Below are 16613 nucleotides of genomic sequence, written 5' to 3'. Positions count from 1 at the left end.
GACCATGCTGGGACTTTGGTATGGCAGGGATGGGAGTCTTGGCATAAGAACATAGCCCACTGTAATTCTGGCTATCATGTTCCTGTCCTTACTAAACATGGAGACCCACAGCAGCCCACCCAGCTCCACTGAGAACATTTAAAAGGATTTTCAATTAGCACCATCATTTTAAATTACGTGTGGTCTGTGTGTCAAGGCCGAGGTGGCACAGACACAGCCAATTTCAGCTCATTTTTTTAAATAAACCCAAAAACAATTATGTTTTCTTACTATAAACAGACAGATCAGTGAGGTGAGAACAAACTCTGGAGACCCGAGGCTGAGATTAGTCGAGGAATCTGACATCTGCCTTTCATAAAGGAACAAACTTAGTCAATCAGGCTAAAAACTGACAACTGACATGTATTGTTTAATCACAGCAGCAGCTGCTGCTGACATACATGCAATTTTTAATATCTATTTACCGATGTCATTCATGCAAGGACTAAAGGTCCCCATGAGGTTTAGCCTAATATTCACCAGTCTGCCACAAGATTAAACCCGCTGACAGGTGAAGCAGATAAGTCTGGTCATGCTGTTAAAATGCAAAGTTCTGCTAGTAAAACTCTGTTCCCAGCATTTCTGTGAATGTTATTTAACATGCTGGCTTCCTACCTAAATGTAGTTACAAGCCAAGCACACATCCACCATGGCAACGGCACTCCCTGAAGACAGCTGCCTTTCCAAACTGCACAGATTCCAGCCCAGTCAAGCTTCTAGACTTGACTGGAATCTGTGGAGTGAATCTCCTGGGAAAACCCCAATCCATGGACCATGAGACAAACTGGATCCAAAAGATCCTCTGGCAATGCTGGACTGCCAGACAGATGACCAAGATACAGCGTATCAGAGATGCTTTCATGGCATTAAAGTGGGTCTGCCCAAAAGAAGGCAGGTTGTTTTAATGTTGGAGCTGTATCAAGCAAAATCTCAGCATAGTAAACGAGGAAATTAAGAGCTTTGTCCTACCGTGTGGCTACTTCGTTTTTGGCTGTCTGGCTTTCTAGCTCTTTCTTTGCTACTTTCTTTGTGCTCAGTAGTAAAAACAGGTGGAGCTCTGGCTGAATTTAGCTGCTGGCTAATGTTCACTTTCATGCAGGCTGTGTCGTCTAAATTCTATATCCTTCCAGAATATCTGGATCCCTCTGTCGCTGAGAAATGTACTGTTTTAATCTTCATGCGAGCATGGTTCAGTGACATGGCAACTAGTTTAGAAAATAAGGTTATCCAGTTACAAATGTGATGTAGAAAGGCCAGAATTTGTGAGTCTATCTGTAGTAAAATGTGTTTGTCTTGAGAGAAAAGGGTACACTTTATTAATGATAACTACACAGTAGCTCAGTTCTGTCTGTCAGCTGCAGAGGTCAGACCGTATGGCTTAGATTATACATGTCTGTATTATACTAAATCAATGTGTGGATCATGCTGAAATGCCTCTCTCATTTTATAAAAACAGTGGTCATAATTTTGAGTTTCTGAGATACATTTACGCCTATTCCCAGATCTTTGCTTTCATTGCAGTATCAGACCTGTGGCTATGCTGGCTATCCAATTGTTTCATAAGAATGTGTGAGTTCACGTCACTGCCGCGTTCCAGTCCACTGTGTGTGTGTGTTTGCATTTCTATTATGTCACAGTGATGATGTGACACTGGCAGGCAGGCTTACAGGGGCCTCAGCCCCAACATCCCCCTCCACGCTGAACATGCCTAGTCACACCAGGTTGCCGAGAACCTCTGGATCACATGGGGGCTTCTGGGTAGCGGGATTATCCCGTGAGAGGAAACAGCTGAGGCCTGTGTAGCGTCAGCAATTGCTAATCAACACTCTCACCACACACACATGCATGCACACTGCCACAATCTATGGTTTCCCTTAGTAATCCCCTCCTCCTTTTTTTCTCCCCAGTCTACAGGGGTCACAAACCCACAAAGGCCCGGGCCCACAAAAGTCAAAAGGGGCCAGGGGGGATTGAGGGTTGAGAAGAGGAGACAAAGAGAAAACTGAAGTGCTGGGTCAAAGCTGGCCGGGCTGCTGAGTCATCACTGAGGCTGGCTTGAACTAATACTTTGCAAACATTTCCAGTAAAAGTTGATGAGCTGTCTCTTCGAATTTGCCTTGTTAATTTTGGGAAAGAAAATTGAAAGCGGTTCCTTCATTCCTCCGTTTCTACTGCACGTCACAGAGCTTAGAAGTATCAGAAACTGTGAGGTCCAGTTCTGCAACAGCATCGACGTTCTTCATGTCAGTGAGATCATTTGTGCATCTTGTCCCAGCTGGATTTGCGATAAAAACAGAAGGCCCTACAACACATCCTTTCACATCCGGCGGGATCGAATTTGTTGAGCTCACTTGTGCACACATGCACATAGTTTGTAAAGAAAAATCAATTAGAAAAAACTGGGCTGACATAAAATGCAAGTCGATGCATTACAGATGAAATTGACTTACTGGTCTGCAAAGAGACTGTTAAACATAGTAAAGAGGTCATGTGTAGACAAACCACCAAGAGAGCAGCACTATGAAGTTAGAAAGCTGCAAGTTGTACAAGTTAAACATTTATCTGAGTTTAAACAACTAGGCCCAGTTAACTTTGGCAAACTTTAACACTGATGTCTTATTTCAGGATAGACTGGGCTAAAAAAAAAAAAAAAATACTGCAGTATTTTTTAAAAAAAATTACAGGGAATTTGAAGTTGTATCAACACAAATGTTTTTGGTTTTAACACAAAATGTGTGCATCGTCCAATATCTTAGTACTTGTGATCCAACTAAGACCCATTCAGTGTCCTTCTCAGTACCTTGTATCTTTTGCCAGCAAGGATCAGTGCTACTTTCAAACCACCTCTAGGGGCAGTGTTGTACTACTTTTCAAGAGATGATTGGCTGCCTGTGTGCTTGTAAGTCTCTTGTGACCCATTTGTATAGATTTTTTATTTATTTATTTTTTTTAAGTAAAGCACTGGATAATGATTAGTCATTTAAACAACATTTGCTTTTGTAGTTAGAGGATGCTTTGTTGTGATCAGTTGTATATGATGGCAGTCAGTGAAACGCAGCAAAGGTGAACAAGTGTGCAACTGACCTACACTTATTGCGTGTACAGCTTTGGAGGGAAAACACACACAGAAACCACAGTTGTGTAATTTAGAACAAATGTTTATTCAAATCAAGAGGAAGAACTAGACGAAAGGTTAAAGCATTCAGAACATAGTATATTCATAGAATATCAATACATCATCGTGATGGAAAAAAAAATGAAAATGAAGAAAATTCTTTGAGTAATATTGCACTTTGTTTCCAAAATGTTTCAGATCCCATCTCCTACATCCCATCTCTCTGAACATTTCAGTTCCTGCCTTCTTCAGGTCAGGAATTTAGCTTAGTTTTGACACTGGACTACTCTGAGGCCCAAGCAAATGGACTATGGAATTGACCCACCTGAAACAAATATGTAAGCTTATTCATTACCACGTAGCTTGATTCAGTTTCCCTAAGATAAAAGCCCCAACAAAGAATCGCAAAACAAGTACATTAGTTACCACAAAAAGAAAGTGTTTTGTCCCAGGTTACATAAATGTTTCTTGAAGGGAGAAGGGTGCTGATCAACAGCTGCCACTCCCTGGCCTGAAGGGGATCAGACAGGTCAGGGAGACCAACCCAAAAGGTTGTTTGTTAAAATTATAAAAACCAACCTATCAATGCCCAGAAATACATGGAAAAAGATAATAGTCAACCCTCATCAGCTTCAGAAAAAAAAAAAAAAAATGACACAATCGAGGCCTGTCCAAGATGTCTTTTTTTTGTTTCTTTGTTTAAAACAACCCTTGCTTTAAATGTCTTTTTGCTGTCTTCCCTTTTTGTCCATTTAAAAAACAAAAAAACAACCCCCCCCCCCAAAAAACAAAAACAAAAAAACACGGAAAGGTCTGAAAACATACAAGTGTTAAACAAAGAGAAACGAGAACAAGAGTTGCAGAGACATTGAAAAATGAAGCATCATGATCAAGTCCTTTCTGTGTCAAGGCCACTAAGATAAGATCACTTTAATAATCTGCAGTTCGCTGAGCACTGTCAGAAGCTGTACGGTTAGTTGCCAGCAGGATCTTGATAAGAGCATGCACACACCAAGCACACACACAAAGTTGCCTTAGCTATGTTTTGAAATGTAAACTTAGGGAGAAAAAAAAAAGAGTTACTAATCTTAAAAAGACTGAATAATGCATTTGCGTCCTACACAACACCACTTTACTTAAAAATCCTCTAACACATGGTTAATACCAAGTAGTTATTAAATCCAGACCTTCACCACTGAATGCTACTTTTTTTCTTATTTTGTGTTTTTTTTTTCCTTTCTTTTTTAAAGTGCTGCTTGTCATCTTTTCCTGAATATGCTGAACCTCTGTTACAGCTGGTCTTTTATCATGAATGAGTTAGGAAACCAATGTATTACTCATTTCAATTTACTACTACTACTGCTACGACTACTTGCTCTGACCAGCATGAACAGAAGTTTAGCAACATTCCCAGCATTTCATTTGTGCTGAATTTACTTTCTTATTTCAAAAATATTTTTCCATCTTTTCTTCTTTTTTTGGAATTAGCATCCTGGCTTCACTGGTCTGGTAAAGTCTGTAATGGATGAAGTGGGAAAGTGCAGCAGGACATAAAGGGAATGTGATTCGTCTCAAAAAGAAAAAGCTGCCTCGCTCCTCTGCAGGTCTGCCTCTCGTTTTGGTAGTGAACAAAAACTTCATTATTTTTTCTAAGCAGTGCAATTAAAACAAAAACCTCAAAACTTTATCTTCTCTCTCTCTTTTTCCTCCTTTTAACAAGTGAGAAGACCACCTGAGACAGTGCTAGTCGGGCAGTTATGCAAGCCTGGCTTGCCCTGAGATTAGGAGTAGAGGGGCTGCAAACAATTAGGGTGAGTCCCTCAATAGGGCACCACTTTATGTCTCTCACACACACACACACACACACACACACAAATTATACACACACCCACGCAAGCAAGCGCTTTTCCCGTCAGCTTCAAATTGAGTGGCAAAAGTCTGCAACCCTGCTAGTCCAAATCCAGAGCCACCACGAAGCTAAAATTGTTGCAAGCTTTTCTGGAGCGAATACGAGAACAGAATAACAAGGAGGGAAACCACAGATTCAAGCTTAGGAGGCAATGTAGTTTAAAAAAAAAGAGAGAAAAGAAGAAAGCTTCCACATAAAGATTAAGTCTGTTGTACAAGTACTGTCTGGTTGTTGTTAGTCACAAGAAAATGAAAATTCTTAAACAACTTAAACAATTTCAGTGCATTGTTCTTGTACTTTTCAGTCTTCGTTTTGCTTTTGCTTTTTTAAAACAAATCCTACTCTCAGCGATGCTCAGAGTGATGCAGATTTCAGTCTCATAGTCTCATAGTCTGGTGCGTTGCAAGGCTGAAACTAAACTATTAGTGATTATTTTTTAAACTCTCATTAAACAGAGCCACACAACTCAAGTAAAGAACAAGATGTGCAAAACAAATCCATAAATGAGGCAGAAGGACCTAGTATTTGCTTTTTTTTTGATGACTGATGCTGCTGCTGAAAGCTTACTTTCAGGACTATGGTGGTGACACCTTTTTCTCTTCATCCCATTTCCTTAAGGTGAGTTCTGCTGATGAACGGACATGACAAGTTCTGTCCTTTGTGAGAGGAGCTAAGTCCTTATGTGCCACAGGTACAGAAGAGTCGGGGGTGAAGAGGAGCTTGGCAGGCTGAGCCGTGGCGGTTCTTCCTCGTCATCGTCATTGTCGTTGTCAATACCATCACCAGGGCTCGCGCTACTAGAGGGTCTTATTTTTTTTTTTTTTACCCCGCCCTCTTCGCATACAGAATGGATACATGTTCATCTGTACATATGTCACCCCCAGCAAGCTGACACAGGAAAGGAAAGACACCCGGAACTGGTGACTCCCATTTCTCTTGCTGAGGGAAGGCAGGAACAGATTCGTCCAACCTGACTCACTCGTTTTTGTTTGGGTTTTTTTGGTTGGATATTCTTGTTTTTCCTCTTATTGTCAACAGCATTTTGTAAATGCTGTCAGCTGAGAAAATAATCAAAGCTGAGCCTTACAGCTAGGCTTCTTTGAGTTTCCCCAAACATCTCAGGGGAATTGCTGGGATATCCTCAGCGTGATGGGCAAGCATCAAGTCTGCGCTCCTCTGTACGGCTGGCATGATCTGGGTTAGGATCAATCTAGAATGGGGGAAAAGAGGGGGAAAAAAGGTGTTTATTCAAGGAAACAAACTGTTTTTGAGACTCTAAAGGAAGGTCATTTGCCATTTGGTGCTTACCTCAGAGTACAGAGGAGGGGGCTGGAAGCGGAATTCGTGAATATAGGCAAAGAGAGGTCCGTCCAGCTCCTCGCGGGCTGCTGGGACATCCAGACAGCTCTGTCTCTGCTCTTCCGTCACAATTTCAGCGTAGCTTGGAGGAGCTGCAAATGAAGACGAAACAACACTTCAGCATTCTTGTGATTATGATCCCTTGATTAAAATAGAAAAAGATGCTTCATGACAATGAGATCAAACGTACCTTCCGGCCTTTCAGGCAGACCCATGCCCAGCCAGCTGATGCTGCACTGGCTGCTGACGCTGGAGGTGCGGGAACCAAATGGGTGAAGAGGGATGGTTCCGATGACAAGAGGCAGGTTCAGGGACAGGTTGATCGCTCCAGGTATGTCTACATACACCTGAGCACAGACATAAGAACACCACAACCGTTTAGCATATGCAAAAAATAAAATAACATGTCATACAGGGTTATAAAAAATTTAAAAGGGCTATGATCAGTCTAATAAAAAGGCTCTGGAGCTGAGCAGTCAGCATAAAATGAAATGGCTCCTTTATCTTCTCAGAAGTACTCGAACCAGGACTGGGTTAGGCATTAGTTTGACAATATGTAGGTCACTGTCATGAGATCAGTTGCTTACAAAAGGTATAAGCAACCTAGCATTTCTGTTCATGGTGTAAAGCAGGTATAAGCACCCTGATGGCAGGTGCTGCCACAGATATTCTGGGCTAATGCTCTTAGCTGCATGTGGAGATAACAACTGGTGCAATCCAAGGCCTAGTTTTGGCAATGTGAGCTGAGTCAGCCAGGTGCTTTACCAGAAGAGATATTGACTTAGTAGGAAATATAACTTCTACAACAGAATGGCACTTAAAACAAGTAATAATGTGGTGGTGGTAAGGTCAGGGGAGTGTACTGGAAGTAGCAAGACTTGTGTTTCCAAATCTACAATATCTGGATATACACTGAAAGATTATGTGAAAGTGATCTAAACGCCTCATTATTGTGCTCACCATGAGAGAGTACTCCACTCTGATAATGCTGCAGTCCAGGATGGAGGGGGAGACTGGCGGGATCTTCAGCATCTTTCCGTTCCACGTCTCCGTTTTGCCCGAGGACAGAGATTCTCCCCGCAGGTTAGCCACCAGCTGCTTGACATCCTTCATCTTCCCTTTGGCGTAGAAGGTCTGAGTCTGGTAGATGGCCGCCTTTGGCACGACCATGCGTGATGAGCAGTTCTCGATCTCAGCAAAAATCTGGATTGACTCCCCTACAGAGTTAAAAGGACAGGAAGCAAGTTAGCTGAAGTTTATCTACATTTATTTATCAGGTGTGTTTTTGATAATCAATGCAGAAGCCGCAGGGACTTCCACTTGCTTATCTGGTTACGAGATAGCTAAGAAAGTCATTAATTATTCACTTATTCTTACCTGGGGTGTATCCTTTCCTCTCAATTTTGGCACTTAGGGAAATAGGACCTGAGGTGCAGAACCAACAGCAAAGTGTCTTATCTTTTGTGCCGGCCTGTGGTGACTGGGGAAGGTGGGGAAAAATAAAGACATTATTTTTTGCCACAATAAAAGCTAGATTGATAATCAAACACCAGCTACTCCATAGTTATAACAATAAATAGCAGCCAAATGTTTTCAACACTTGTTCTGTATTTATTTTTCCATGATTCAGGGTGTCTACAGTGTAACCTGCTGAAATTCCCCATAATTAGGAAAATTATGCCTTAAGTGACTCATACTACGTTTTTATTTCCTTCATTCAGTGCCATCACCAGCTAACAGGCTCATTCACTGGTCAAGTGAATTGAGTCGTAAGCTTACCAGCAATAATGGAGTGTTGATGTCAATGTGCTCAAAGACTGTAAATTCTTTCTTGGTCTTCATGGGTAGGAGCCATGGCCTGTGGAGTTCTGCCTTTACCCAATAGCGCACGCTGCCATGTTTCCCTTCGAAAGAGGTAGCCAGAGGTCTGCAGGAAAAGAGCAGAGCAGGAGAGAAGGGAGAAATAATGTTATAATCACAGTACAGCCAAAAAAAAAAAACCCAAAATAAAATAACTGCAAGTCTCCTTATATTTATGAAACACTTACGTCTGTGGAAGCTCAAGGCTGAATGCATACTCATGTCTTCCTGAATGGATAGTGGTGAGTCCTTCCTCCGAGTTATCATCGTCTGAAAAACAAGGAGGACAATAGTCCAAACACATATATACCATACCTGCGTAAAATGCTCTACGAAGGCATCTGAAAGTCATACCAGAAAAAAAACAAAACAAAAAAAACACAGGGTGGGGGAGAAAAAAGAGAATAAAAAGGAATTTACTATAATATCTGGCCGATTTAAAAAATTATGTTAATGTATTGAGAGATAAACAGTACACCAATATTTAGAGGAAAGTAAAAGAAGTTGATTGTTTGATGGTGTCAGAAACTGAGCCCTTTTCCCTTCCTTCTTTCTTCTAGTGTTATTCCCAAGAACAATGAAGTGAATCAAAGAGATCCAATGTATGATGCTAATACATTGAGGCTATTATGGGCTGTGTGGAGGTTCGACAAAAATCTTAAATCTGCGCTTTAAAAATAAATAAATACTACATTTAAAAAAAATCGGGCACAAGTACAGGAAACTTAGAATTTCACTGCCTAGCAGCAGAATGAAATGTAGTTTTGGACAGGGTTGTACAATTCGAACTGCATTTTCTTTTTTTTTTCTTTTTTAAAAATACATGAATATATTTTTTTTTTCAGTTAAAACACAAAGAGTGATTTTTGTAAAGAGCTAGGGTGCGCTTCTGCCAGCTCAGCACTCCCTCCCTCCCTCCAAGCAGCAGCAGCAGCCGTGTGGTAAACAAGTGCAGAGCTGTCACTCAAACGGCAGACTCCAGCAGGAGGAGACCGGCCTAAACCGGAGCGAGCAGCTTCCCACAGCCACCCAGCCTTCATTACGCATTCACTGTGCGACACCGCAGTACCGACCTACCTACTACACGGCAACAACGTATCAAAGAGCATACTCGGAACAAAAACTGCAGCAATTTCTCCACTTTAAACGACAATCTTTCGATTTTATTAAAATTAATTTTTTATCGCTATCATTTTATGAGTTATCATGTTTGCTTAAGGGCTGAGCTAGTATATAGTTTTCATTATTATTATTATTATCGTAACGGTATAAATGTTACCTTCCTTAACTGTCTGGGTTTCCTCCCCCTTTTTTGCACTAAAAAGTGCACTAAATAAAAGTACAGAAATGAGCGTTGGTTAAGCACAGTTAGACTGCTAAACACACCTATAACAAGACAACATTTCGCCTAGCAGAATACACGTTTACCAAGGGTTTAACCATAGGGATAAGTATAGGGACAAAGTATCAAGCACTGCAGCTCCTTATACGTTTCAAACCGCACGTACTTTCATCTGGTAGCTACATTTTACAGCTTTTTTTCCCCTTCACTGAAAAGTTGCAGAATTTTCTGTCTGCAGGGTAATGATGTCATCAGCCACAGATGAACATCGCAGCCAATGGCAGGCAGCCGGAGGTAGGGGCTTGCGTCTTTACCCCGCCTCTCCCGGTCCAGTTTTCTGAACAGGATTGAACCGCTTTGAACAATAGGGGGAAACTTAAGAAAAGCTACAAAGAAACACTCTTTAAGATGTGGTTCTGCAATGAAATACACTTACAGAGACTCTAAACACTGCTTTATTTCTCTGGGCCTAATAAAGAGAAGCAAAAACAAAACCAATCTTACGCTGGACGTTAAATACATCGAGCAGAGCTGCTGTCATTCATTCTGACACCTTGACACAAACAAGCAACCACGGAGCTGTATGTTACGAGCGTAAAAACATCATACATACAAGCGCCGTCAGAAAATGCAGCATTATGAAAGTTGGTCAACTTTTTAATCGTGTCTATCACTCTTGTTATCCTTCAGCTACACCTTTCATTGAGCCCGAGGCCACTAAGAGCATCTCACCCATCAGGTCAAGTGAGAAGCAAGAACTTCTGCAGGAAAATAAAATCAAAAAACAAGTCCTCACCTCTCTCGTGTCCGATTAGGATGTCTTTGTGGTTCAGATATTCCACTTCTTCTGTGTAGTTTTGCGTGTAGGCAGTGTTGGATCCAGCATTTCTCGATTCAGTCCAACGAACTTTTGCAAATCCTTTCGCGTGGATTTTGAGAGATTTCACGCGGATTTCTCCGGTGACTTCGATGATCACCCTCCCTGAGACGCAGTCCCCGCTCGAGAAAACGGGGACATTGCTGTCATTGAGACAGTCATAGCTTACTGTGAAGCTCTTTACCTTTCCTAGCACCATGGTGGAAAGAGGCTACACAGACCTTGAAATACTAAAAAAAAGAAAAGACTCAATGAAGAAATATCTCATAGAGCCGTTTTTCCGGACACTGATCAGTTTACCACCTCTGCAAAAAGCAGCAGGCACGATCAGTGGCTTCTTCGAGGGCAGTTCATTGAGATCTAGTAACAGCAACTGATGCTGTTATCATCTGCCTATCTGCTCGCTAGTCCCAGTCAGACAAGGAAACCCCGGTAGCTCAGCGCACTTTAAACGACTGCCAGTGTGGGGAAAAACAACCTCTGGGCGCATGCGCGGGGCTTCACTGCCCCCTCCTTCCGCCTTCTGGAACAAGTGTGGCACACAACCAGATGATAAGTAAAGTCAAACAGCTGAAAGACTACACAAAGAAATGTTCGCCAAAAAATATCGTTCGAGAGGAGAGGCTTTAAATCTGATTCGATTTATTGAAAATATACGAACAGATCTAACAAAGTATCACCCAGACTTCTTTCTAGACTTTTGATTCAAAGAATGAGAGAAGAAATGGAACCCTCTCGGCCCTCGATTTTAATGAAATTACAGATGCCCTGGCTTTATGGTATGTGATGCAGCAACGATTCATGGCTCATACATCAGCTATGAATCTTCTTATAGGTCTACAGCTCTACAACCCCAGCCCTGCATCGGCATTTGGTCTCTGTGCACACACACATTACATCTGCGATGTAATCCACACAAATAGTTTCACATTATCAGATTTACTGCAGCGTCTGCATCTGTGCACAATCACCAAAAATAAGAAGAGCTCGATTTTGTTGGATGATGCCTGCAGCACTGTCAATAGTATGAATTGTTTCATAGTGTTTAGCCTGGGGATCTAAGGTGAATGTATCAGCCAGCTTCTTATATATTCGCATGTAAATCAAACTTATTATTTTGTGGAAAGATTAAATGAATCCACGGCACGGCAGACATCATCCTTGTGCTGAAGTCCTAGTTTAAAGATAAACAACTCTGAGGATCAAGACGCCACCTCGCGGCGGTCGTTGTTCCCAGCGTGGGCGGCAGTATCACCTGTTGAACGTCACTGCAACTTACTGTTGGTTCAACCAACAGCTAGTTAGGGCCAATGACATCACTTCTGATTTCAATTCAGTGATAATTACAGGGCATAAGATAACATTTTGTAATGTTATGCTACCTAGAGCCATCTTTCCGAGAGCCTTTACAGTTATAGTTAGTTACACAGAAATTGCGATATGTCTCTGTGTCCATGTTCCGTAATTAGATCTACAGTAAAGATTGGCGCTAATTAATTAAACACAGATTGTATTTGATTAAGAGTTCCATCCACACATCTTTTCCTTATCTAATTAGGGGTTTGGAGTTTGAATACATCAATGGTGCGAATTTGCTCTTTTTATGCTTAGATAAATGCTGCCCTCTAGAGTTGGCATTTTGTAATGACAGGCTAAGGTAAGATTGGTTTTGATATTATTTGTGTTCTTGCTGCTAAGTTCTTCTCATCTCCTGCTGGTGTTAGAATTACTGACAGTAGGTGTGATTTATGTTAAATATTTGTTTTTAAATTTTTTTCCGCTTAAACGGTGATATTTGCATAAATAGTCAGTTTTTAATGCATGTTAGAACGTCAACAAAAATGAAACCTCTTATTTTGAAAGCGTAACCGGGATGTGTACAACATATCAGGCTGAGGCGCTTGTAGGCGAGCAGGAACTTTGTGATGCCCACTAATAAAAGTCGAATGCTTTTCCGACGGGTCTTTTCTTTCACGTCTATAACTTCAGGAGGACACGAAGCTGTCATGAACATAATAGTGCTGGGTTTCATTTTCCTTTCTCAGCAATGTGGTCAAAGTATTTGCCAGAAAGCATCCAAACCCAACATTGTGATGGTGATGAGTGATGCATTTGTAAGTATGACTTAAATTTCAGTGCTTTATTACTGGATAGTTACTCTTAATAGGTTAAAACAGAAAGAGAAAGCTGTATTGTCCATCAAAATTCAACAGCATTGCAGAGATGCTTTATATTTTGTGGTTGAATATTTCCTTGTTATCTTCATGTATAACTTGCATCTGTGTATCTTGATCCCCATATGACTTTTTGTGTCTCTTGAGGATGGTCGATTGTCCTTTGACCCTGGCAGCAAACTTGTACAATTGCCATATACAAACTATCTCAGGCAGCTCGGCTCCACCTTTCTTAATGCTTACACCAACTCGCCCATCTGCTGCCCTTCCAGAGCAGGTAAGCGACATATTTGCCCTCTAGAAAAAAAATCTACTTTGACTTTCTTTTAAAATTGCATGTTGTAATTCAGCTGCTTAAACTTTGCTCTCAGCAATGTGGAGCGGTCAGTATGTTCACCTCACTCAGTCGTGGAACAACTACAAGTGCTTAGATGCAAACACAACCACGTGGATGGATTTGCTGAAGGAGAATGGGTATCGTACCAAGATGATAGGCAAGCTGGATTATACATCTGGGGCTCACTCTGTCAGGTACTGTTGTAAATGTAAGGTTTAGCGTGTAGCATGGTCTCAGTAGGAAAACACTTTCGCTTTCCTCTTCTTATTTTTTTTCCCCAAATTAAGATCAATATTATGCACAGACACACACACACACACACACACAATCACACAAGGAAAAATGCTAGTGGCAGTAACAGACTGTCTGTGTGCATTTGCATTTGTTTCCAAACAGTGCCTTTCACATTTTTCCACTTCCTGTTTTTGTACATGTGTTGCAGTAATCGAGTTGAGGCATGGACACGAGACGTCCAGTTCCTCCTGCGCCAAGAGGGCCGGCCTGTTTCTGAACTTGTTGGGAACAAGTCGACTGTAAAGATCATGAGCAAAGACTGGGAAAACACAGATAAGGCCACGCAGTGGATCCACCAGACAGCTGCGTCCACCACACCCGAGCCTTTCGCTCTTTACCTTGGCCTCAATTTACCTCACCCGTATAAGACTGAATCCCTGGGGCCGACTGCAGGGGGATCCACCTTCCGTACGTCACCATACTGGCTCACAAAGGCATGCTTTTTCCGTCTCTGTTTTTTTTAATTGCACTTTGTGTCAAAAAAAAAATCCCTGAGTGAAACGAATTTTTGTTTTTTTTTCTTATGCACAGGTGAATTCTGACCTCATCTCTGTTCCCAAATGGTTGCCTTTGGCTGCCATGCACCCTGTTGACTACTACTCCACCTTCACCAAAAACTGCAGCGGTGTTTTTACCGACGATGAAGTCAAAAGCATTCGGGCCTTCTATTACGCCATGTGCGCCGAAACCGATGCCATGCTGGGTTAGTTGACAGCAGTAATTCGCTACATTCTGGTCTCACAGCTGCTATTTTGGACTGAAAAGATGGTTTTGAGATCTTAAAGAAAAAAACCAAACATGCCTGGAATGGTGTTTTCTTTGAGCTTACAAATGCAGTGTAGAAAAAAAAAGATACAAACCATCATTTTTACAAGATTTAAAAGTGGAGAGTTAAAGCATATGAACCTCACAGACACACTGTCTGTGGCACTGTTATCTTTTCTCTGCTGTTTGAATAAAGTTTTTGATTGAATTCACAGAAAATCCCAAAATGGATTGGCTCTTACTCCATCTTCCACATGCTCTGTCTCACCAGGTCAAGTGATTTCTGCATTGAGAGAGACCGGCGTGCTTAACAACACAGTCGTGATATTTACGGCTGACCACGGGGAGCTGGCCATGGAGCACCGGCAGTTCTATAAGATGTCGATGTTTGAAGGAAGCTCCCACGTTCCCCTTCTCATCATGGGGCCTGGGCTCATCTCTGGCCAGCAGGTCAACCAGCTTGTATCTTTGGTTGATCTCTATCCCACTGTGCTGGGTAAGGAGGCAGACAGACAACATAGGATGTTGTGGATCATCTGCCTCATGTCACCCTCTCCCTAACATCCTCCTCTTTCACACCAGCCCTCTGCATGTCCTTCTTCACTACATGCTCAAAGCTTCTCTGTGGTCTTCCTCTTTTTCTCCATCTTTGAGATCTTTTGTTCCATTTATCCACTCTGCACATGTCCAAACCGTCTCAGCCTTGCCTCTCTGATCTTGTCTCCAAACCAGTTGACCTGTGCTCAGCTCAGCCTCCTGCCTTTTTTTTCAGTGCTGCCACTGCTGTTTGACTACTGTCTATAAAAACAGCATGAAAGCGGTGGTAAATATTGATTTGATTATTTCAAATCGAACGTTGTGACACATTTTTATATTTTGCAGAGATTGCTGGGATTTCAGCAGTAGGGAATCTAAGTGGCCAGTCCCTCCTTCCTCTGCTGTCCACATCCATTGCTTTTTCTAACCAACAGCAGAGAGCCTGGGCATTCAGCGAATATCATGGTTGTAACGTCAACGCCTCTACTTACATGCTGCGAAGTGATCAGTGGAAATACATCACGTACGCCGATGGCCTGAGTGTTTCCGCGCAACTCTTTGGTGAGCCTAAAGCTTCTGATGCTAACTTCAGCTTGTCTTCGTATGTGTCTGTTACGACCCGGCTCAAAAGCCGCAACATAAAAAAGGAGACGAATACCAGAGTGTTAGTGAGAAGAGGTTTTATCTTAAATTGGCATAGCAGGTGAAATTGGCTGGTGCCATCAAGGCAAAAACTAGTGAGTTTCTCGAAAGTCCGCCTCAGGTGTGCTTTTATCCACACCTGACTAGGTGTGGTCAATTAGGGGCTGCAGAGGGGTGTAACAGTGTCCTTTAATTGTTTTTCTCCTGCTTTTCTTTTGCAGATCTCACACTGGACAAGGATGAACTTCACAATGTGGTTCACAAATTCCCAGATGTGCAAGCACATCTGGAGAAGCAGTTGCGTAGCATCGTGGACTATCCAAAAGTGTCTGAAGCTGTTCACGTCTACAATAAAAAAGCATTCGGTGCATGGCGCCTTAGCTTGGGGAGAAACTATAGTCAAGTCATTGGTAACCTCCGGTGGCATGTGGATTGGCAAAAAGATGCATTAGCCAATGAGAGAGCCATTGACAAGTGGCTCTATGGCTATTAGTGATATTTTATGTCTAATAACTATTAGAACAAATTGAAATTGCACTTTGATAAAGTTTGGATCTTTGTGTAAGTCGTTGATCTGTTCTGCGGTGTCTCATGTTAGTACTGCAGTGGTTACAGTGATTGATAACCTACAGATGTCCTAGGCTCACAGTGTGACACACTTCAGTCTACATCTCTGACATCGTCCCCTTCATACAAATTTCCACCAGTGTTTCAGGGACTTTACATGATTTTCTTTGTAATGTAGTGTAAATTACTTCTGTAATTTAAATGTATGTAATTTATGTAATTTAAACCAAAGTATCAGTTATAATTAATTATTGTCCATAGCCCAGATGACAATTTGCACAGTCCAAAGACATTCAGTTAATGCAGATCGGTTTATTTGCTATTAAGTTTGAATGTGATTATGAATGGTTGTCTCCTTTTTGTGGTGTGCCTACACAAAAAGACATACTGGTGTTCAGAGTGTACCTTGTCTCTTACCCTATGCAGCTGGGATCCCCCCCCCCCTTTCTGTCTGAACTGCTGCCCTGAAGTTTCAGAACTAACACAAGGAATAAATAATTTTCCTCCAAAAACTAAATGCTGTTAGGACTGTGCATGTTTTTCTAAGAGAATCATCTGTGTAGTGTTTACCCACAGAATGTAAAACATGTTGTATCAGTGGCATGATGTACAGTTTACTTTACCTTTTTAGAAAGTTTTTATGGTGAATTTTAAGGTATTTTTGTGCTCTTTATATATCTATATACATTTTGGACTTTTTTGTAAGTCATTTTCAGATGTCTGCACTGATAATATAATATCCAATTTCACTGTACACGTGCAATGACCACAAATATTATTATCATTGTTATTGTTA

The 16613-nt window shown here is 41.6% G+C and overlaps 2 protein-coding genes across 3 annotated transcripts; one reads left to right on the top strand and one right to left on the bottom strand.

Moving 5' to 3' along the window:
* Positions 1–5592: 5592 nt before the first annotated feature.
* Positions 5593–10963, bottom strand: arrdc3a (arrestin domain containing 3a). Of its 2 annotated transcripts, none has more exons than XM_005722374.2 (8): positions 10421–10963; positions 8471–8552; positions 8202–8349; positions 7800–7902; positions 7383–7639; positions 6613–6769; positions 6372–6514; positions 5593–6273 (listed from the first exon to the last, which is right to left on the bottom strand). In XM_005722374.2, exons 1-8 carry the CDS (start codon positions 10698–10700, stop codon positions 6205–6207), a joined length of 1239 nt encoding a protein of 412 aa, XP_005722431.1. In that variant the 5' UTR covers positions 10701–10963; the 3' UTR covers positions 5593–6204. The 2 variants fall into 2 exon arrangements, with proteins under 2 accessions (XP_005722431.1, XP_013770241.1); XM_013914787.1 differs by having other exon boundaries at positions 8471–8623; positions 10421–10480.
* A 1425-nt stretch (positions 10964–12388) lies between these two features.
* Positions 12389–16522, top strand: arsk (arylsulfatase family, member K). The gene is made up of 8 exons (XM_005722373.1): positions 12389–12615; positions 12823–12952; positions 13047–13206; positions 13455–13740; positions 13838–14009; positions 14343–14567; positions 14954–15169; positions 15472–16522. The coding sequence occupies exons 1-8, from the start codon at positions 12427–12429 to the stop codon at positions 15741–15743; spliced, it is 1650 nt and encodes a 549-aa protein (XP_005722430.1). The 5' UTR covers positions 12389–12426; the 3' UTR covers positions 15744–16522.
* Positions 16523–16613: the final 91 nt, after the last annotated feature.

The sequence above is a fragment of the Pundamilia nyererei genome, unplaced genomic scaffold (genome assembly GCF_000239375.1).
Source record: "Pundamilia nyererei isolate P.nyererei 1_Seehausen unplaced genomic scaffold, PunNye1.0 scaffold00006, whole genome shotgun sequence".
NCBI classification, from domain to species: domain Eukaryota; kingdom Metazoa; phylum Chordata; class Actinopteri; order Cichliformes; family Cichlidae; genus Pundamilia; species Pundamilia nyererei.
The sequence above is the reverse complement of the archived record's forward strand: the minus strand, read 5'-3'. Positions and strand labels throughout refer to the sequence as shown.